This window comes from Mixophyes fleayi, chromosome 7 (assembly GCF_038048845.1).
Source record: "Mixophyes fleayi isolate aMixFle1 chromosome 7, aMixFle1.hap1, whole genome shotgun sequence".
Lineage (NCBI taxonomy): Eukaryota > Metazoa > Chordata > Amphibia > Anura > Limnodynastidae > Mixophyes > Mixophyes fleayi.
The window spans coordinates 120,713,548-120,734,760 of record NC_134408.1 but is presented as its reverse complement, the minus strand read 5'-3'; the positions used below and the strand labels follow the sequence as shown (position 1 = coordinate 120,734,760).

At 41.4% G+C, this 21,213-nt stretch overlaps 1 protein-coding gene across 2 annotated transcripts in view; it reads right to left on the bottom strand.

Annotated features, from left to right (window-relative positions):
* PDE11A (phosphodiesterase 11A) overlaps positions 1–21,213 on the bottom strand; it is a 426,226-nt gene that overhangs the window by 52,073 nt on the left and 352,940 nt on the right. The window contains exon 15 of one of the 2 annotated variants that reach the window (XM_075180554.1): positions 7,273–7,373. In XM_075180554.1, the coding sequence (XP_075036655.1) occupies positions 7,273–7,373 (101 nt within the window). Of the gene's footprint in view, positions 1–7,272; positions 7,388–21,213 lie in introns of both variants that reach the window. The other variant, XM_075180553.1, reaches the window with a different exon arrangement.

The window sequence follows — 21,213 nt, the reverse complement described above, 5'->3', positions numbered from 1 at the left end:
CAGGCTGTGTGTGTGCTCAGTGACTGCAGGAGACAGGCTGTGTGTGTGCTCAGTGACTGCAGGAGACAGGCTGTGTGTGTGCTCAGTGACTGCAGGAGACAGGCTGTGTGTGTGCTCAGTGACTGCAGGAGACAGGCTGTGTGTGTGTTCAGTGACTGGAGGAGACAGGCTGTGTGTGTGCTCAGTGACTGCAGGAGACAGGCTGTGTGTCACTCAGTGACTGCAGGAGACAGGCTGTGTGTCACTCAGTGACTGCAGGAGACAGGCTGTGTGTCACTCAGTGACTGCAGGAGACAGGCTGTGTGTCACTCAGTGACTGCAGGAGACAGGCTGTGTGTGTCACTCAGTGACTGCAGGAGACAGGCCGTGTGTGTCACTCAGTGACTGCAGGAGACAGGCCGTGTGTGTCACTCAGTGACTGCAGGAGACAGGCCGTGTGTGGGCTCAGTGACTGGAGGAGGCAGGCCGTGTGTGTGATCAGTGACTGGAGGAGACAGGCCGTGTGTGTGATCAGTGACTGGAGGAGACAGGCCGTGTGTGTGATCAGTGACTGGAGGAGACAGGCCGTGTGTGTGATCAGTGACTGGAGGAGACAGGCCGTGTGTGTGATCAGTGACTGGAGGAGACAGGCCGTGTGTGTGATCAGTGACTGGAGGAGACAGGCCGTGTGTGTGATCAGTGACTGGAGGAGACAGGCCGTGTGTGTGATCAGTGACTGGAGGAGACAGGCCGTGTGTGTGATCAGTGACTGGAGGAGACAGGCCGTGTGTGTGATCAGTGACTGGAGGAGACAGGCCGTGTGTGTGATCAGTGACTGCAGGAGACAGGCCGTGTGTGTGATCAGTGACTGGAGGAGACAGGCCGTGTGTGGGCTCAGTGACTGCAGGAGACAGGCCGTGTGTGTGATCAGTGACTGGAGGAGACAGGCCGTGTGTGTGATCAGTGACTGTAGGAGACAGGCTGAGTGTGGGCTCAGTGATTGGAGGAGGCAGGCTGTATGTATGTGTGTGATCAGTGACTGGAGGAGAGAGGCTGTGTGTGGGCTCAGTGATTGGAGGAGGCAGGCTGTATGTGTGTGATCAGTGACTGGAGGAGACAGGCTGTGTGTGCTCAGTGACTGGAGGAGAGAGGCTGTGTGTGTGCTCAGTGACTGGAGGAGACAGGCTGTGTGTGGGCTCAGTGATTGGAGGAGGCAGGCTGTATGTGTGTGATCAGTGACTGGAGGAGAGAGGCTGTGTGTGGGCTCAGTGATTGGAGGAGGCAGGCTGTATGTGTGTGATCAGTGACTGGAGGAGACAGGCTGTGTGTGCTCAGTGACTGGAGGAGAGAGGCTGTGTGTGTGCTCAGTGACTGGAGGAGACAGGCTGTGTGTGGGCTCAGTGATTGGAGGAGGCAGGCTGTATGTGTGTGATCAGTGACTGGAGGAGACAGGCTGTGTGTGGGCTCAGTGATTGGAGGAGGCAGGCTGTATGTGTGTGATCAGTGACTGGAGGAGACAGGCTGTGTGTGCTCTCTGTGACTGCAGGAGACAGTGTTAGGAGCCGCCTCGGCCACCGCCGCGACTCACTTTTGTCTCTTCCTAGCGTCCTGGCCGTCTCCATCACGACCGAGATGTCACTCCCTGTATTCGGTCAGGGCAACGGCCGGATGCTGAAATAACAGCTATCGCGCCTTGGCAACACAGAGCAGCCACAGTCTGTGGGCTAATTAAGCAGTGAAGTAATTAATCAAACAGTGCCTGAGAATGTTTACAGGGCAAAGGCCTGATTGGCTAGTTTCAGTATTTAAGGCAAGGAGGGCTTAGCCTCTAGGTATGGTCTCTGTGCAAAATGTGGTGTGCATCAAGGCGGCTGGAAGTAGATGGAGTCTCTGTGCAACATGTGGTGTACATCAAGGTGGCTGGAAGTAGGTGGGGTCTCTGTGCAACATGTGGTGTGCATCAAGGTGGGTGGAAGTAGGTGGGGTCTCTGTGCAACATGTGGTGTGAATCAAGGTGGCTGGAAGTAGGTGGGGTCTCTGTGCAACATGTGGTGTGAATCAAGGTGGCTGGAACTAGGTGTGGTCTCTGTGCAACATGTGGTGTGCATCAAGGTGGGTGGAAGTAGGTGGGGTCTCTGTGCAACATGTGGTGTGAATCAAGGTGGCTGGAAGTAGGTGGGGTCTCTGTACAACATGTGGTGTGCATCAAGGTGGCTGGAAGTAGGTGTGGTCTCTGTGCAACATGTGGTGTGCATCAAGGTGGCTGGAAGTAGGTGGGGTCTCTGTGCAACATGTGGTGTACATCAAGGCGGCTGGAAGTAGGTGGGGTCTCTGTGCAACATGTGGTGTGCATCAAGGTGGCTGGAAGTAGGTGGGGTCTCTGTGCAACATGTGGTGTACATCAAGGCGGCTGGAAGTAGGTGGGGTCTCTGTGCAACATGTGGTGTGCATCAAGGTGGCTGGAAGTAGGTGGGGTCTCTGTGCAACATGTGGTGTGCATCAAGGTGGCTGGAAGTAGGTGGGGTCTCTGTGCAACATGTGGTGTGCATCAAGGTGGCTGGAAGTAGGTGGGGTCTCTGTGCAACATGTGGTGTGCATCAAGGTGGCTTGGAAATAGGTGGCGTAGTGGTAGCACTTCTGCCTCACAGTACTGGGGTCATGAGTTCAATTCCCGACCATGGTCTTATCTGTGTGGAGTTTGTATGTTCTTTCTGTGTTTGCGTGGGTTTCCTCCGGGTGCTCCGGTTTCCTCCCACACTCCAAAAACATACTGGTAGGTTAATTGGCTACTATCAAAATTGACCCTAGTCTCTACCTGTCTGTCTGTCTCCCTCTCTGTCTGTGAGTGTCTATATTAGGGAATTTAGACTGTGAGCTCCAGTGGGGCAGGGACAGATGTGAATGAGTTCTCTGTACAGCGCTGCGGAATCAGTGGCGCTATATAAATAAATGATGATGATGATCTCTGTGCAACATGTGGTGTGCATCAAGGCGACTGACAGTAGGTGGTGTCTCTGTGCAACATGTGACTGACAGTAGGTGGTGTCTCTGTGCAACATGTGACTGACAGATGGGCATTCTCTGTGCACAAGGTGTCTGACAGGTGAGGGTATCCCTGCAATATCTGGTTTGTAATGTAAGTGTATTTCTCTGCAATATGTGGCTCCAATTGCTGGAGAAAGTAGTGGTAGGAGACCATGCATTACATTTCGGGTTGGTGGGGTGTAAGGGCCTAAGGATTCATATACTCAATTCAACTGATGACACCACAACATTCCTGATTTGGTACGTTAGGCCTAATACATGAGCTGGTAGATCAACATACACAGACTGCACAGAAAGTGGTTCCATGTCACAGATTTATATAATGAAATGTGTAGTTCTATGGTGATAAGAGGGTGGACTTTCATGCGATGATTGCACAGTGAATCTCTTGACATCTAGTGCAAAAACCAAGGCGTTTACTGAGCGTATCCAGGACACTTTGTAAATGAGGTCCTATGTGTATTCAGTGACGGGTGCAGATGAGCTGTGTGAGCCCACATGATATGACCTGTAATCAACAGATCCCTGTGTGAACAGCTACACAATCTAAAGTCACATATTTAGCTAGTCCCATTGGTTACAGATTGTGCAGTTAATATGATGCAATTAATCACAATTGTGTGACTGAAATCACTAATGTAGTTCTAGCTGAACAGTGATCGTGTTATGAAACGTTAGGTGTCCCTATAGACATGAGCTATTTGTAGATAAATAACTTAGCTAAAGCTGAATAAATTCCCTTTGTTTTCTACCCTCCAGTCAGTTCTCTACCAATCTGCATATTCTTCCTCTAGACCTACTAGTCTCCATCCATGTACCTCTAACTTTGTAACTGGTACCATGACCACTAGGTCCGTCCCAGACTCTCCTAATAATCTATCATCTGGACTCACTCTAAGGCATTCTCCAGCACTTGGGAGAGAGACGACTACTTGGCATTTCACAGTTTTGGTAACGAATTCCCCTCTCTGGACACATTTTGCCCCTTCTGGGCGTAATGTAGTAAGAACAGTCAAACACACAAAACTTACATCTGTAATAGACCCTGATAAAGTGTTGATGTCCCCTCACTCGCATAATGATTTTATGACATATCATTGGGAATATAGTTTACTTGTACTACACTATGACTGTTCCCTATGTTCCACAGTAATGAGTAACATTGGATTCTACACAATACACCTTTGATGAGACTTGCGAGTACCCCTGATGTTACCAATCTAGATAAGCTACCTTCAAGTTTAGATTTGATATGTTTATTCATTTAAATTGGGAACAGTGCTCAAAAAACACTTTACGTCTGTGCACCTCTGTGTCACATATCTACAGGGCCTATACATGTAGCACTAATGTGTCGTAACTAGAGATAGGCAAATCGATTCAGACAATTCCTAAAAAATGTATAAATAATGCCCACCAGAGAATTAGGCAATCACAGTGACTGGAAGGTGACATGTTACAATATAACAGGACGTTACAATCTCTCAGACTCTCATTCTTCCTGGAAATCCTGGAAAGCATCCGTGGACGCTCTCTATGGCTAGTGACCTGTGGCTATCATTGGTCCAGGCTAAGCTACACTTCTGTGTAATAGACCTTTAAAACCAATTGTTTCTACACCTGTGATTAGGGCATTAGCGCCATTAGCTGTACTAATACACATACCTCCAAACACTGAGAAACAGAAAAATGTGATTTGCCAGATTTGGGCAAATCTCAGCCAAGCACATTATAAGGGATTCATACATTTCTAGTTGGAACCTGTAACAGCCAATCAGACACACACTTGTATTGTCTTTTCTTTGGGCCAGGCCCTAAAATATAGGTTCTAAGTCATTTAGGCTGAATCCCTCTATTTTCATACCATATTACATATATTTTATTACATTACTGATTAGCTGAGTGAGTGACACCATTTAGATCCTGCTTGAAAAAATGTAAGAACTCCTGTCGTAGACTAAAAGTCTTATTGGTTTCTATAAGATATAGCACAGTCCCCAGTGTTATCAAATAAGCCTAAATATGTTGTTCCTGGTTATTGTACTGTAGCAAATATATAAACATATCTAGTGGACTTGCCAATGTTAATGGAAAAGAGCTATTATGCAAGGTGTAAATTATAACTTACTGTAATAATAGCACATACATAAGGCAAATAGTTTTTAAAATGGTCATAGGCAAGCACAATGTTGCAAGATTTATTTTCTTAAAGACTTATAACATCCTACACTACAAAATCCCATATTTTCCCAACCGTATTCTGTATGTTGTACTGCAAATAGTTCTTTTTTTCCCGTCAATAGTTTTTATTGAAATTTTCAAGGCATATGGGGTACAGATTAAAAAAAGAGGGAACAGTAAAAAAAAAAACCCAAACAAAAAAAAAACGGGGTCAATCGCGGGAAAACATATAGGATACCCCACGCAGGGAGGAGGGGGGAAAGGTGAAGCATATTTGTTGGGTTGGGGATCTTCTATGAGGGCCGATGGTGAGGGAGATGGTGAGGATTCAGGGGCATCTCTAGGTTTTCCCGGGCCGTCCATGACATATTCATGCCATCTAAACCATTTCATAATGGGTGTTGATGCAGATGAGGAGTAGGGCATGTCTATTGTCTCCATCTCAAAGCTGTACTGAATTTTTGAGACAACTCGGGTGATGCTGGGGGGGAAGAGGAGTGGGGGACTTCCAGTTTTGGGCTATCGCTGCTCTAGCAGCTATCAGTATATGTACTAAGAGGTAGCGGTCATGCTTGGGGGTGAAAGTCGGGTATATATGAAGAAGAGCTAAGGCTGGGTCTAGGGTAATAGTAGTTTCTAAGACAGTGGATATCAGGGCAAAGACCTCTCCCTCCACAGCGGCTGTATCACCGATCATGCCCAAAAGACATGGAAAACGTCAGCACTGACGCCAGCAGAATTTTAATTGGCTTGGCCATATCTTGTGTAGCCGGTCTGGAGTGAGATAGAGCCGAATGAAGAGCTTGACCTGCATTTCAGTATGATTTTTTTTCATTTTGACATGCGGTGTGAAGTTGTGTAAATGTTCTCCCATTGTTGCGGGGTGAGGGTCAGACTGATGTCTGCTTCCCAGCGAAATTGGCCTGGAGCTTTCTGCAGATACTCTTAATTAATACGTTGTTATACCCCAAAAGCCTCCAAATGGGGTACCTCTTGGTAAGTTAGCTCTCAATTTAAAAACACACATATGTGTGGCCCAATATAGGGACTCTCACTGCTTAGAGTTAGGACCATCCTATTAGCAGAAGCGCTGTGGAGTGGCGGGTGGCTTACCATATATTTGCAAGTGTGTGCAACTGGGACTTCTGCATTTGTATGTACAAGTAGAAATGGCAGCTCCTTTGCTGTTTATAGCAGTGTGCTGGGGGATTTTTTTCAATGTTTTTTCATTAATGACTATATTATGAACTGGTGACATTAATTGCATAGATTTTGTTTCTGTGCATTCTTTTGGTGATTTATATTCCAGGTATGTATTGGATGTATCCTGCAGTGTCTTGTCTGTTAGAGCTGAGCAGACGTATCTTTACATCCACTCCTTGTTGAATGCGGACGTGTGTATGCCCGAAGTACGTGCGTTTTTAAAACAACTACCATTACGTCCCTTGATGAATGAGGCCCACTAGATTTAATGGATGTGATTTGTTTTGCAATATTTAAAACTATAGTAACAGTAGATTTCCATTAGCTGTAAATATAGCGAATGCCTATGAAACTGCTCAGCAGCACCATCTTGTGGCAGCTGCATTTATTACTTGAATTGCTCATACCAGGGAAAGTCCAAAAGGAGACTATTGTATTGTTTAATTTATTTCAATCTGCAGATATTTTTTCAGAGTGTATATAAGCAAAATCAATTGAAAACATTTTTCTCAAATGACAATAATGCATAGTTCATAACTGCTTGTTTTTGTTGAACTTTTTACATGTAAATCGCATGAAAAGTTCAACTAAGAGTCAAATGGTGCATGACCTATTTCTCATGAGTTAACCTACGCTACAAATACAATGAATTGTACTGGTAAATTCCTAACGCAGAAACACGTAGAAAACGTGTTAAAAACACATCACTAAAACGCCCCTAAAGCGGGCATCAGTTTTCATGCTCTTTTTTGCCCATTTTCTAAGCGCTTATGTGTGAACGAACCTATAATCTCTATAGAGTAAATATGTATTGTTACATTGATACATTCATTGAGATCTCAGGGAAAAAATGTGTATACGTACTCAAAATGAAGCGTGATGTCCGTGGCAAGTATGGACTGCTTGAGGAGCTGCATGAGGTCGCTGTACTGCTGGGAGGACAAGTTGGCGAAAATGTTGTGGCCCTGCAACACAAAAGCTACAAAAAATAAATAACTAAAGATACAGGTATGTACATCACTGAAACACAGACTCTGCTCTAGACACTAATGGCGTGTTATTGATAAACAGTAAACGACATAGGCTGCATTTAAGGTCTTAGTCAATAGAGTGAGATGAATAGCTGAAGACTTGATCATGGAAATCCCTTATACTGCAGAGTAGTAAAATGCCATTATGGACATTGAGGATGTTCTGGGACTGAGCACAGGACAGGATTTAAAGGAGAATGGAATGAATTGAGTTATTATTATTATTATCGTTTATTTGTTAGGCGCCACAAGGTTTCCGCAGCGCCGAACATGGTACAAACAGTAGACTATACAGGGTAAAACAGTACAGGACAATAAACACAAAGTACCAGTACTTCAGAAACTCCAAGCAGGCAGATACAGTAGAGACGGAGCAGAAGAACAGGTATGGAGACAGGAGGGAAGAGGGCCCTGCTCATTCGAGCTTACATCCTAAGGGAGGGTAAACAAAGTCAGGCACAAAAGGGAGCCAGTGAAGCAACGGGGAGAGAGGAAAGGAGCCAGGGGAGAAACAGAAGGGTGAGTGGTTAAGTGGATGGTTGGTAGGCCTTAAGGAACAGGTGAGTTTTAAGTGCCCGCTTGAAGGAGCACAGATTGGGTGAGAGACGAATGGAGCGAGGGAGGTCGTTCCAGTGAAGGGGTGCAGCACGGAAGAAGTCTTGGATTCTAGAGTGGGAATCCAAGAGTTTACTCCCTTAGCGTCTCCTTCCTCAGAGAACTATGTGGGTCCTTAGATATCAGTAGTTTGAGACATATCTCTGCCAGTGTTACCCATAATCCTCCTGGCTCAGGCATGGATTTTCTTGCCACCAGTCCCGAGGGCCACTTGTGATTTCTCCACTTTTCCAAACATAAAGGAAACATATTAAAAAAATTATACAGGCAGGGGTGTGTGCCCCAACGTACCCTCTACTCCACACTCAACAGTATCAAAGACAACGTAAAAGGACATTATATTACAAAGCTGTGATGAGAACCTAGGAAAACGTAAAGCTAATGTAGTAAGATAATGAAATAAGAAGGGACAGATGGCCGACTCTGCAATTCTGTCTCATTTGCTTTTGTGATCTTTCCCCAAAACAGCTGTCTGGACATGGAGAATCTTGTCACATGGTAGCTCAATTGTTGCAGTGGTCGACAGGTTAAAGTAAGCATCCTTTATGCCCTGATTTCCACAGGACTAAGACCTGTTTATCAGAGTGAGAAAAGCTCTACCTCCCTATCTAGCAGGAGGTTAACAGTGGTGATAGCACTATACATAGTACACTAGGCTGCAGGGAAGCTAGAGCTTTAATTACCCTTACTGTGATCTGGTCATGTGGCTATCTGTGTAAATTGTGAAGTAATCATACTCATTTTTCTTTATTGAACTAAGTTAAAATATGGCCACAACCCTTAAAAAGATTGCTGTTGCCTGTCTGGTCAGGTCAGCTCGTTAAAGGATTAGAAGTTCCAAAATGTCACCATTAGTTCCTAAACCCTGTTACTTTAAATCTTACTACCATGATGTAATACAGGCTGACTCAATCTTATTGACCGTGTTCTGTACATAATACTAAAACTAACCAATAAATTACACCCCATTATATTTCACATTAGTGGTGTTTATGTGACTATTAGCACCAGTACTTCATATGACAATATATTATGACACGTTATTTTTCTCCTATGTCCAAAGCGGATGCTTTACAGCATAATTACTATAAATGTGCATTATCTCTTATACATTTAACCTGTGTTGTACTTCCTTCTATGTTCAATAACATGGGTTACTGATTGTAAAATGCAATATACTATGTTCCACATGCAGCAACAAAATGATAGCACATCTACTGTATGTAACTTAATATATAGAAATCTATGTGCTGTCAATTTAGCCCAATTGTATTATAGTAATAAACGTGTATTAGGTGCATGCAAAATACTTCTATGTCAATGAGTTACAGCAGAATAAGTGTATTGTTGGACTACAAAAAAAAATCTAAGAGTATATCACAAAATGTATTACAGAATAGATTCTTGTAGCGTGCTTTAATTCTTTTCATTGAATGACAGAACCGCTGTACTTAGTCTGACTTTAATAAAAAAATAAATAAAAATAAACTACTATACTAGCAGCAAATGGCACAGCATATTTTTTTATCCTTTTTAGTTATTTAATCACAATTTCTAATTTCAGTATACACAGCACTGTGCCACCCACTCTGAGAGACAATTGTATGACTGCCATCAGTGAGTAGCCAAGATTATAGAATTGATGCGAGTTAGTATAAAATATGCATTCAGCACTGCTATATGTATGAACACGTCTTCTATGAAGTCTAAAATAGCAGTATTTGCTAGGTTTAGATCCACTCTGAATACTTACATTAACTTCCTGTAGGAATAATCATACAATAGTTTTACCACCTTTTCCCAGAACCATGCCTGACAGGCCACACCCCTTTGGTAGTCAACCAATCAGAATTGTTCTGTGACCATTGAGCTTATTGCAAGGTATGCCGTGGTCGTACAGGTGGAACCTCAGAATGCTCTTGCTGAGAGACATAGTGGGGCATTAAAAGCTGAATTATATATATTATTAGTCTCAGACTATCCTAAAATAAAGACTTTCGTGAAATTATTTCTGGGATTGAGCTTCTATTCAAATAGAAGCAGTTTAATGACAATATTTTCCAACATTTCAAATTATTACAACAACCTTTCATACTATTTTGTTGGCTGTCATCCAGATTGTACAGTAGGTGAATCTACTATGATTTCATTTTTAAATTATACCTGAACCTACAACATTGTATGTATTTATTTTTATATCAATTCACAAGTAAGCCATGGGATCACTGAAGCTTCAGTGGCTCCTAGTGAATTGATGGGCTGCATTTTATGTGGTGTCACTGTCTCCTAGTGTAACCAGAAGGTGGCTGTCTACACTCCACAAGTGACAGGTACAAAGATACCTAACGCATATTTACCAACATATCAAAATAATCTCCATGGACATTTCAGAGTCCTCTTTGTGACATGTTTAATAAACTTAGTTATAATGTTATATTTTCTATTTTATTTTCATTTAAAAAAAACATTTTCAATGAATATTAAGGTATAGAAACAGAATGTGAGAATCACATTATATATACACAGAACAGTCGGCACTGTTGTGTTCAGTTGGTCAATAATGAAAAGCTGGAGATTAGGGACAGGGGTCAGCTATGGCTACTAACACATTTTCATTTAATCTTCTTACAGTTATCTACCTATGGCCCCTATTACCCGCCGTATTTTATACACAATGTATTTCAATCCTCATTGCAAAGATAAGGATTGACATATCGTGCATATTGATTAATAAACTTCAACAGGAACAGCAGTCACGAAAAACTGCAGTTCCTGCGAAGACCGGTCTTCTATTTCTTCTATGGTCACTATCGCAAGGTTACCGACCACCTTTGTGATAGTGACTGCAAGAGAGAGCAGTATACTGCAGTGAGGTATCCGAAGATGCTCTGCCCATAGGAGCAGACCTGAAAAATTACACACACGGTAATGTATGCCAGCCTGGGCTGTATATTACCATATATAATTGCCTTTTTGGAACTTATTAAATTGTGATAAATCGCAGTCCCCACAGACATCTATGGGAACTGCTCTGGATTTAAAAAAAAAAATGCAAAGCAGCAGATATCGTCACTGTTAATAAATGTGCAGTATACCTAAATGTGTGTCGGTCCCGGTCCCATGAAAACAGAAATTAATGGAAAAAAGCAACAATAATTAGGCCCCTATGTATGTTATTGTTCCTACGCTTTAAATTGGCCTCTTTTCCTAATTAATATTATAGAATTATGAAGGAGTATTGTGTTAATTGACAACTCAGCCTAAATGACATAGCAGCGTTTTGTGTAAGAGCCCTGGGATAAAAGGACATTTATAAAGGGCATGAATAAGAGAAACAGATTGTCCTGCACACTTCCTAATGTAACTAAAATAAAATAATTTAAAACGTGTCTTAACGAGAAAAACCACAGACAGCAGCACTTACATTCATAACACTACAATGGATGACTATAAGGATGCAAGTAAAATACAGGACAAATAGAATACAGTAGTAAACTGCTGCTATTAGATCCAAAAAAGGGGAATAGGGAAGAACAGAGGAACAATTGGAAGGGGGGAAAGTATGCAAACTAGACTGGAGGATTGTCTCTGGGAATGATATTGGATACCAGAGCTTCATAAATCTACACCACCGTCACCAGAACCAATCCTTGTTCCACGTAATATACCTCCTCCTGCCAATGGTTTCTCAGTACCTCAGCCATTATGAGAGCCAGGCTAGTTCAGCACTGTAGCTACTCTGCCACCTAGTGGTATATGCTGTACATTACCCGTACTACACAATGTTCTTTTGTTGGTTTTAAATGCCCTGCTAAAATAAAACAGCTGGTTGAAATGAGTGAAATGCAACTTACGTCTCGCAATGCAAATACAGTTGCTTAGCATTATACAGAGATATTTAACATAATCATTAAATGTTAATGTGCATTTACATCACAGAGGTGCCAGAGGATAGCTCTTGTAAGGTGACCAATACATTGGTCCCTTGATGTTCGTCTATGGGCAGTCGATGCCAGTCCGTCTACAGTAATCACTGCTCTGCTCTCCTTCATATGTGCAGGGTGCCGGTGCGTGAGCAGTGAGGTTTGGGAACAAACAATGTTTCACTGCGCATGCGCAGCCCTTGGACTTGCAAACAACAGAGCAGGGAGCTTTTGGGGATGAATCGGCATTGCCCCCCAAAAACTTTGCCCGGAGATGGAATGTTACCCCCCTGCCCCCTCAGAAAGCATGGGGTCAGTTTGTTGCATGGGACAAAGAAAAAAAAAGTGCAATAACCCATGTAAACCAATACATTGGATGTCATAGTAACCCTCAAATATTAGTTTTGTTTTGTGTATCTGAAGATAATAACAATATGTGGTGGAAATAAGTGATATTTGCACCTTCATGTTCAATATGAATTTCAAATTACTTTTCACACAATATAAATAATGATGATGCCACAATACAAAAATTAAAAACAAATACACAACTGCAATCCTACAGTATTATGCCCCAAAAAAATCTTTAATGCAAAGCCATGTAAAACAACAGCATTTAAACCAGTATTTGTGCTCTAGTGACCCTTTCTTTGTGCATAGTTAGGGCAGCTGGAGGACTGTATCATCACTATGGTAAATGCATTGTCAGTACACAACTGACACTTTTCCAAATACTTGACAATCAATAGAATAAGAAGTGTTATTTTTTGGTCTGGTTTCCTTCAGAAAAGTCAATGTGTTCTGACACTGAGTTATCTGTAGGGCTCTATAAGGGATCTATAACCCCTATTGTTGTAGGTCGTTCACCATACCATTAATGCAGCACAAACCAATAATACGCATTGGTTGAAACTATAAGTTGTATTTAATGACCAAGCACTCACCCTTAAAAGAACTGTTCATCTTATAGTTATTGATAGTTAATTAACACTTCTGTATATAATAACCTTGCTTTAGTGAACAGGTTTCAATAAGCAGCATAACATGATGCTGAAAATGGACTAATAATATAAGAATAATATATTTAATATTCCCCACACTTGTTACTTTAAATCCCATTTCTCTGGATTAGCTATTGGCGAGTATTGCAACAGATTCTCATCAGCATCTAACAGGTCGAATAAAAGCTGTTGGTAAGATTAAATCTATTCTTCATGGAGTTGCTGAGAGTTTTTGCTGGAATGAGTTGAACAAAACAATTAGAATTTCCATGCGGACACCCACAAAAGCTGCTGCCAATTTGCGGAGCTGCAATGAAACACAGATGCTGCAGTCAATGTCAATTCCAGAATCTTTTTTTGTTTACTATTTTTAATTCTAAAATAACATTAAGTGTTCAGCTATAATCAAATGCTCTCGAAAACTCATTAATTTTTATTAATGCTAATTAGTACTGGGGTCCGGTTTAAAGCCAATGAACCGCAGTCACTGGGTGAGGTTGGCGGATGCAGAGTCCAGCATACACATCAATGGGCTTTCTCTGCTCCTTTCTTTACAGAACAGAAATGTGCTTCAATATTTTCTTTTCATTACATTGAAAAACTGAAATTGGATAATGATGGCACTAATACCAACATGTCAGAAAGGAAAGCACTCAAGCCAACATAAAGCCCTAACATTCAGAGGATTATAATCCAGTTAGAATAGAAAAAAAACCCAGTTACCTAGTTATAGAGAACTCGATTTGAGGAACCTTTCTAAACTGGGGGACCCAGAGAAACTTCTCTATCTGATCATCCCTGGCCCTGTGTAACAATCAGCAGAGACTGCTGATCAATAAGAGAGGGGTTGTAAAATACAAGGAACTTACTGCATAGTTGCCTACTCTCCCAGAGTGTCCGGGAGACTCCCGAATTTTTGAGAGCAGGGCACCATCCTGAATCCTCCCAGCTTCATTGGTGAAGGGGATGGGGGCGGGGCTAACACATAATCATGGCCCTGCCCCCTCCTATAATAGGCCATTAATAGTATTATATTGCAGAGGGCGGGGTCAGGGTGACACGATTAGCGTGGCCACACCCCCAAGAGATATTGAGCAACGTTATACTTAGGGTTAGATTTACAAACATTTATAAAAAGCAATACTGAAGGTGTTGCCCATAGCAACCAATCAGATTCTAGCTATAATGTTTTAAAATGTGCTAGATAAATGGTAGCTAGAATCTGATTGGTTGCTATGGGCAACACCTCCACTTTTCATTTTTAGAAGTTTTTATAAATCTTTGTAAATCTTTTTAGAAGTTTTAGTATATCTATCCCTTAATGTCAGGGGAGTCGAGGGGGAGAGGGGACAAAGTACCCAGGCCCGGTGGTAGCAATAAGCTCCGGCCCCACCTGTCCTCCACTGTCACAACTTAAGTGCATTGTGGTAAGAGGAAAGTGACTGCACGGCTGTGTGCAAGGCATCGGCTTTTGCCAAGATCTGCCTGGACAGCACAAAGGTTAAGGAGCCAGAACTGGAAGTCAGAGGCAGGGGGCTAGTTCCCAGGTAGACAGGTAGATACCGACACCTTGTATGTTGACCTGTGTTTTGGATAGTTAGCATAGTTATATAGTTAAGGATCAGTAGCAGGTAATATTATTTTAAGATTTATATGAATTGACACAATGCATTTTCATATTAATATTATTTTCCAAAAACAGCGGTACTCCCAGTAACCATTATTTTGGTATGAAACTAATTCCATGAATTCTATATAAAACAAATGCCACTACAAATGGAGAAACTATGCAAACTCTATTAATAGCACAACAAAAGGCTTTAAGGGCCTGATTTTGAGTTAGGAGCAAAGCAAAGAAAAGGAGCAACTTTGCACCTGTACAAACTATGTTATCATGCAAGGGGAACAAATTGATTTACCTCTCCCTCTAGTGCAACATGGTTTTGCCCAGGTGCAAATTTGCTCCTTTCCTTTCCTTTGCTCCTAACTCAAAATCAGGCCCTAAAAGGCCAAGAAAAATATCTATTCCTACACTTTTTAACAATGAAATCAGTGGCTTAAATTATGCAAAGGTATTGATATTAAATCTGTCCCTCCAGCAACGGTCAGAATACGGTCATGGCTGATCTTGAAGGAAAGCTCAGCAGTAATTTGCCTTCTTGCAGAGGTATAAAAATATAAATGACGAGAGATACATGGGGCTCATAGTAGAGGATTGTCAGATCAGTGGACAGCTTGGTGGATGCACCAATGCACTACAATGCACCCCATTAATTAATAGACCACTTCCGCATAGATATTGGTTGCGCCTTAGTGATGTCACTGATCACTAGTGCATTCATATGCTGCATTCTCATGAATGATGCTTAAGCACAAATTAATTCACTATGTGCAGGAAACGAGAGTATGATAAGAACTTAAATGAGTTAATACAGACAGGTTTATTTCCCCTCTGCTACCAATCATTGCCAAGCAATGGCTTTGACCTTAATACTAACTGCTGATAGTGTATGAAGAAGTCCCAGGATTAGCTGAACCTATGTAATGTTTTAATGAACTGTGTTGGGGATGCTGGAGTGGAAATGCACACAGAGAAAATCCATACAGTATATTTAGACTGGACAGATGACAGAACACGAGAAGTATATTGATATAAATACAGATCAACATGGAACAAAGCTTTGTGTCAATGCAAAACTTTTACACAAGGAACTATTTACAAATGAGGAAGAATGCGGGTACACAGTGCTAATGACATGTATTCCTGCTTTGTGGCAGCTTGCTCCTAGTGTTCAGTGTTTGCAGATTAACTTGATTGCAATTAGAATGACAAAATTGGAATGATTATTAGGTGAACAAATACTTGCTGAAAATGCTGAGCGGATCTGACTGAACGTGGCCAGGGGGATCCATATGGAATGTGGGATACCCATTATGATAATATGCCTGGTATTGTTAACAAAAGCAAAACCAATCATTTATTTTTGAAAGATGGGATATTGAAATGAGGAATGAGGGGAGGATATTGCATGTGTTTAGAGGTATAACTGAGTTAGAGGGAGCCTCTCTACTCCAAGAATAATTATCCTCCCCTTTGGCGGTGGCAGTAATCAGGGGTGATTAGGTGAACAGAGAACCAAAACGCCTAAATAATTACTAACTTTTGGGAGTCATTTCTACTGAGGTCAATGAATGCACATCTTCCCTGGCTCCTTAAAATATCCTGTTGGCTCCTAGATCTCACTGACTGGCTGCTGAAACCTACATTGTTTTGCCCATACTCTGTGCGCATATGACCAAACATTTGCATAACGTCGCTCAAAGTGTCTCCTGAAACCGACCAGGAAAGTACGTAATGGGGAAGTGCACCAATATATGTAATCTACGATAAAACCAGCAAACTGCATTGGAACAACATGGCCGCTCAGTGACACGCTTCACGCTCTGTTTCATTTCTGCTTAGCCCCCGTTTGTTACCTTGACAAGTTGAATAAGGTGATATATTAAAAGACATCTGCTGTTGCAGAACCTCTTTAAGTCAGTCAGCTGATGCCATACATTCTAAAAAATGGAACTTAAAACATTTCATATTGGGAAACTGACATGTGAATTTCCCAGCATGCACCAGTAATTGCTGGCTGCCACCTAAGCCAGCCTGTCCCGTGAGAAGTGTTCCTTTACAGCATCAAGCCTCACATCTAGCTTGTAGGTCCCTGGCTGCTGCCTGGGCCTTTGGCTCTAGCCCAGATGCTGACACCAGTCCAGTCCTGACACTTCATTAGGAAGGCAGCTCTCTATACTGGGAATACATATCCGATCAGCCGTAAAACACATCATTTCTTTAAGTGTCGGTTTAACACCGCATCCCAGCAGACTAATGTATTGTCCTATTAGCTTCTTATTTGTGTGATGCATTGCTCCCACTGCTATCTATGTAAATTCCTACTTTTATCAGCCCGTGGTGGCAGGGCTGCTGTTTTAAATCAATTGGAACATTTGCACTAAACAACTCTCAGCCATTTGATTCCCTGAAGCAGTTTTGCATAAACGGGATGTTTACGAGTCTAATGCAGAGAATGGAGACAAAAGATTTTTTTTCCTATGATTAAACAGTAGATGATGTGTAGACAGCACAATGGAATAAGATGAAATAATAAGCCTATAAATAGATAAAAAATAACCCATAAGGCTTCTGTAGATAAACAGAATACAGCGCTAAATACTGTAATAATTGACTCTGTGCATGTGACACAAAGGCCAAGTTTCATGAGAAGACTGCCCCCTTCTGGTATGGATTATTATTATTCTTTATTTCTTAAATTATGCAAAGCCCCTGTCATTTGTAAGTATATACATCAATGAGTTTTGTAAGATCTAGTACAGTACAGGTTAAGATCCATTTTTTAAATGTTTTTATTTAAAGATATATCAAACAGCTAAAAATAACGTATGTTTAAAAACATATTTATGTATAAGATTTTGGTCATTTTTTTTTTTAACATTTTCTCTGTTTGGAAGGAGGAGAACAGGAAATGGGTGTAAGAGCCGCCCGCCCCCCATTTTCTATTGAGTGATTTCTATGTTAACAAGAAAGCAGCTAGGAGGCAAATATGTCCCTTGGTGTAAATGAAAACCAGAGCTCCCATATTTGATTATATTTATCTTCTTTATCATGCAGATAATTATCCATTTATCTGCTCTGTAAATTCTGCATAATATTGGAATTAGAAGTAGTTTATGACACATAAAACCATCCCACCTTATAACGACTTTACATTTATTGAAATGTGCATATCCTCCTGAGACTGTTAATAATACATTGCTCTTTCTCTCTTCCTTTTAAACTTTTTAGCATTCAGTATATTCATATTTATGTTGTCTTAGGATCCGACACATTAGGCAGAGTTGTTGCCCTGGGATACGACACAGCTCTGATGTGCTTCCTGCATTGGCTACATCAGGCAAAGATGTTAATCCCCATTGCCCTGGGATAGGACACAGCCCTGATGCGCTTCCTGCATTGGATACGTTATCAGGAAGAGATGTTTCTCCGTTGCCCTGGGATACGACACAGCTCTGATGTGCTTCCTGCATTGGCTACATCAGGCAGACATGTTTATTCCCGTTGCCCTGGGATACGACACAGCCCTGATGTGCTTCCTGCATTGGATACATGTTATCAGGAAGAGATGTTTATCTCCGTTGCCCTGGGATAGGACACAGCTATTGAGTTCTTTCCATTAGGTGAAATTCCATCCAATGAATACCTTTGTGTCATATACCAGGGCAACGGAAGCTTTGGAAAAAAGCATTGAATTTAGTAAACGTCAATGGAATGCTTGTACCAGCCAATATATTTTGTCATAGCTTGATGAACTCCACTCACTCCTAAATGTTAATTTTTGGGTGGAATGCCCCTTTGAACAATATAACATACTTATGTCTGCAGTACAGAAAATATTGTGTTTCAGTTCAGCAATGTAGGTATTGTAGACTGTAAATGATGGTGTATTGTAAATAGAAGAAAAAAAGGGTTCACAGTATGTGTGAGAAGTTATGTGGAGGTGACTTTGGGAGTAATAATCTTTTGCAAAATGCAATAAAAAACATGTAGTAGTATTACTCCCTCTGCTGTTTGTCAATGGGAACTACAATAACTGAAATGACACTGCAGACTATCAGTCACTGGACACAGATCTACTCCAAACTCTTCCTTTGTCACCTACTCACTCATCTCTCCTTCCAGCCCTAATTAAGGTAGAAAAACCGTTTTATTTATTAATTCCCATGGCATCAGCTCTGAGATAACAGCACTGCTTCTCCAGTATCTGCCTGCCCTGAGATAGAAGAATGCTATTTATCGATCTCCGCAACCATGTCCCCTTTGCCTGCGTTCCTATTGGGTTCCTTTATATCACACTTGAGACTGAACAGCCTTTGATCACCCAAATTGTATGAATTATGAAAGAATGAATCATATCTTCCTTAATCAGTACAAGAACATGATCTAAAAATAACCATATTGCTTAACTTAAGAGACATAAAATAATAAATGTATAACCAGTGAATTCTGAAGTCATTGCCTATAATCACTGCTTTCTGATATCACTTCAGTGTTTATTAGAGACACTTGTGTATTATAAGGAATACTGCACCCATACTGTAAGTGATACCCATTATAAGTCACCACTAAGATCCATGACTTGTATAAGGGATCGTACACACAGCATTAACTGTTTGCGTGAGCATTTGTCATAAAGCTACATAGACATGTATCGGGTAAGAGAGGCAGGTGTCTTTACATGGGTTCACAAACGCTTTAAACTACAGGTTTTTTTTTGGAAAGGATCAGGTCCTATTGGTCAATGCACATTTATCTTTCCAGTGAAAGCTTAGAACATATCTAGATTAAAGTGGAATAAATGTATTACAAAGTGTTACAAACGCTTCATAAATCTATACATTCCAATGCGCTTGGTCTAAACGGACAATTGACGCCCATGTGCGCTTACCATAAATATACTCTTGTGACTCTGTGTGATTTACAGCAGCATATTCTATTTTACTTACAATGGACACTCTAGGCCTAATGCTGAGTCTGACATATCCCCATTCTTGTAGTGTAAATTCCGCATACTGTGTCTGCCCACAATAAAAGCTGCACACATATGCCTGTACATCTTCTGTTGCGTCTGTTGGCGACTGGGAAGGCAGGATGGGGATGGGAAGGGACAGTCTAACGCAGGTAGAGTACAAAAAGGTCACATAATTGTGGACAGATGCAGATACACCTGTTAAAGCTGTATCAATTGCATTTGCCTGAGGGCTGGTGCACATACATGCTGATAACGGTCATCCACATCGGCTTAGCCGCTTCTGATTGGCTGATTGCAAATTCACCTCTGAATCTAATTGGTGCTTTCTTCATTGATCATGCATATATTATAGAAGTGATAGAGTATTTTTTAAATAATTTTTTTGCTATATTTCATTATATGAATGAATATTATATCTACTGTATTATATATGCCTAATAGCGGATGTGTTTTTTGCTAACAAAACAAACTTTTGTTTGTGCTTATGAACCTGGTGTATGCGGGTGCACGTGTGCCTAACGTAAACCTTGCACATATGATACAAGGACGTCTTGCGATGCCTGCGACCCAGCACATGGGCGTTAATAGACTATTTTGTGGGTGCCTTTTTGAGCTAAAATAACACCCAACCTGCATCCAACTTAACAACAGGCCCCATGTTCCTGGGCACAAGCACAACAAATGAACATGATCGGAATACAGGTTAATTGTATTTTAAAAGGGGCGCCGATTAGACTGCAGCTTATACAGCACACATTATAAGAGTATTCTGTAAGAGTCACATCTAGCAGACAGGACAAGGGATATGCTACAATGCAGTTGGACAGCATTAAAAATACTCACATACATACAGTATATAGTAACACATTCTACATCACTTTTGTTAAGCAGTAGATTAGCACAGGGACAAGAACTGTATGTACAGTGTTTCAAACCACCGTCAATAGACCTGTGCATCGTCATAAGCCCTTTTTCTTTTAGTATTTAGAGAATGACACTGATGTATTAAGTATATGTACACCTATTAGGGGCTGGTGTTTAATGCTACTAAACTATGACCTTATTTCACGGGTAAATAAACTACAGAGCAAATACATTACATAGGTTTATTCATAAGTATATTTTATGAAGACTAAATCATCGATCATAGCATACTGCACTGGTTAATACTGGGATGGACTAATGCACTGTTCAGGTCTTTGTCTGTTTTTATTTTAATCCACAGTGCCATCTAGTGTACATATGTTGCAGGTGCATGGCTTGTAGTAAATGGTGTAATAACTCAACTAAGATTTAGGCTGCGTACAGATAGACTCCCTATCCTCCCCTCTTCTTACAAACACCATAGTCTTTTTGTTTTCATGCTACTCCCAGGTAGTCCTCGTTTTCCACATCTGTAACTGATGTTTTCTAAAGAATGCTCATAGGTTTTTATGAACTTAATTGTTGAGTGGTATTTAAAACACGGGAGAGGTGTTTCAGGAGCTGCAATAAACTCCCCCAGTCTATCTGGCAGGGCCATCTTTTCCATTGGGCACGATGGGCAGGTGCCCGGGGGCCCCACGGGCAAGGGGGCCCCATAGGCAGGGCTATTAATTAGAATAAATAATCCTGCAAAAGAAAAAATCTGCAAAAAAAT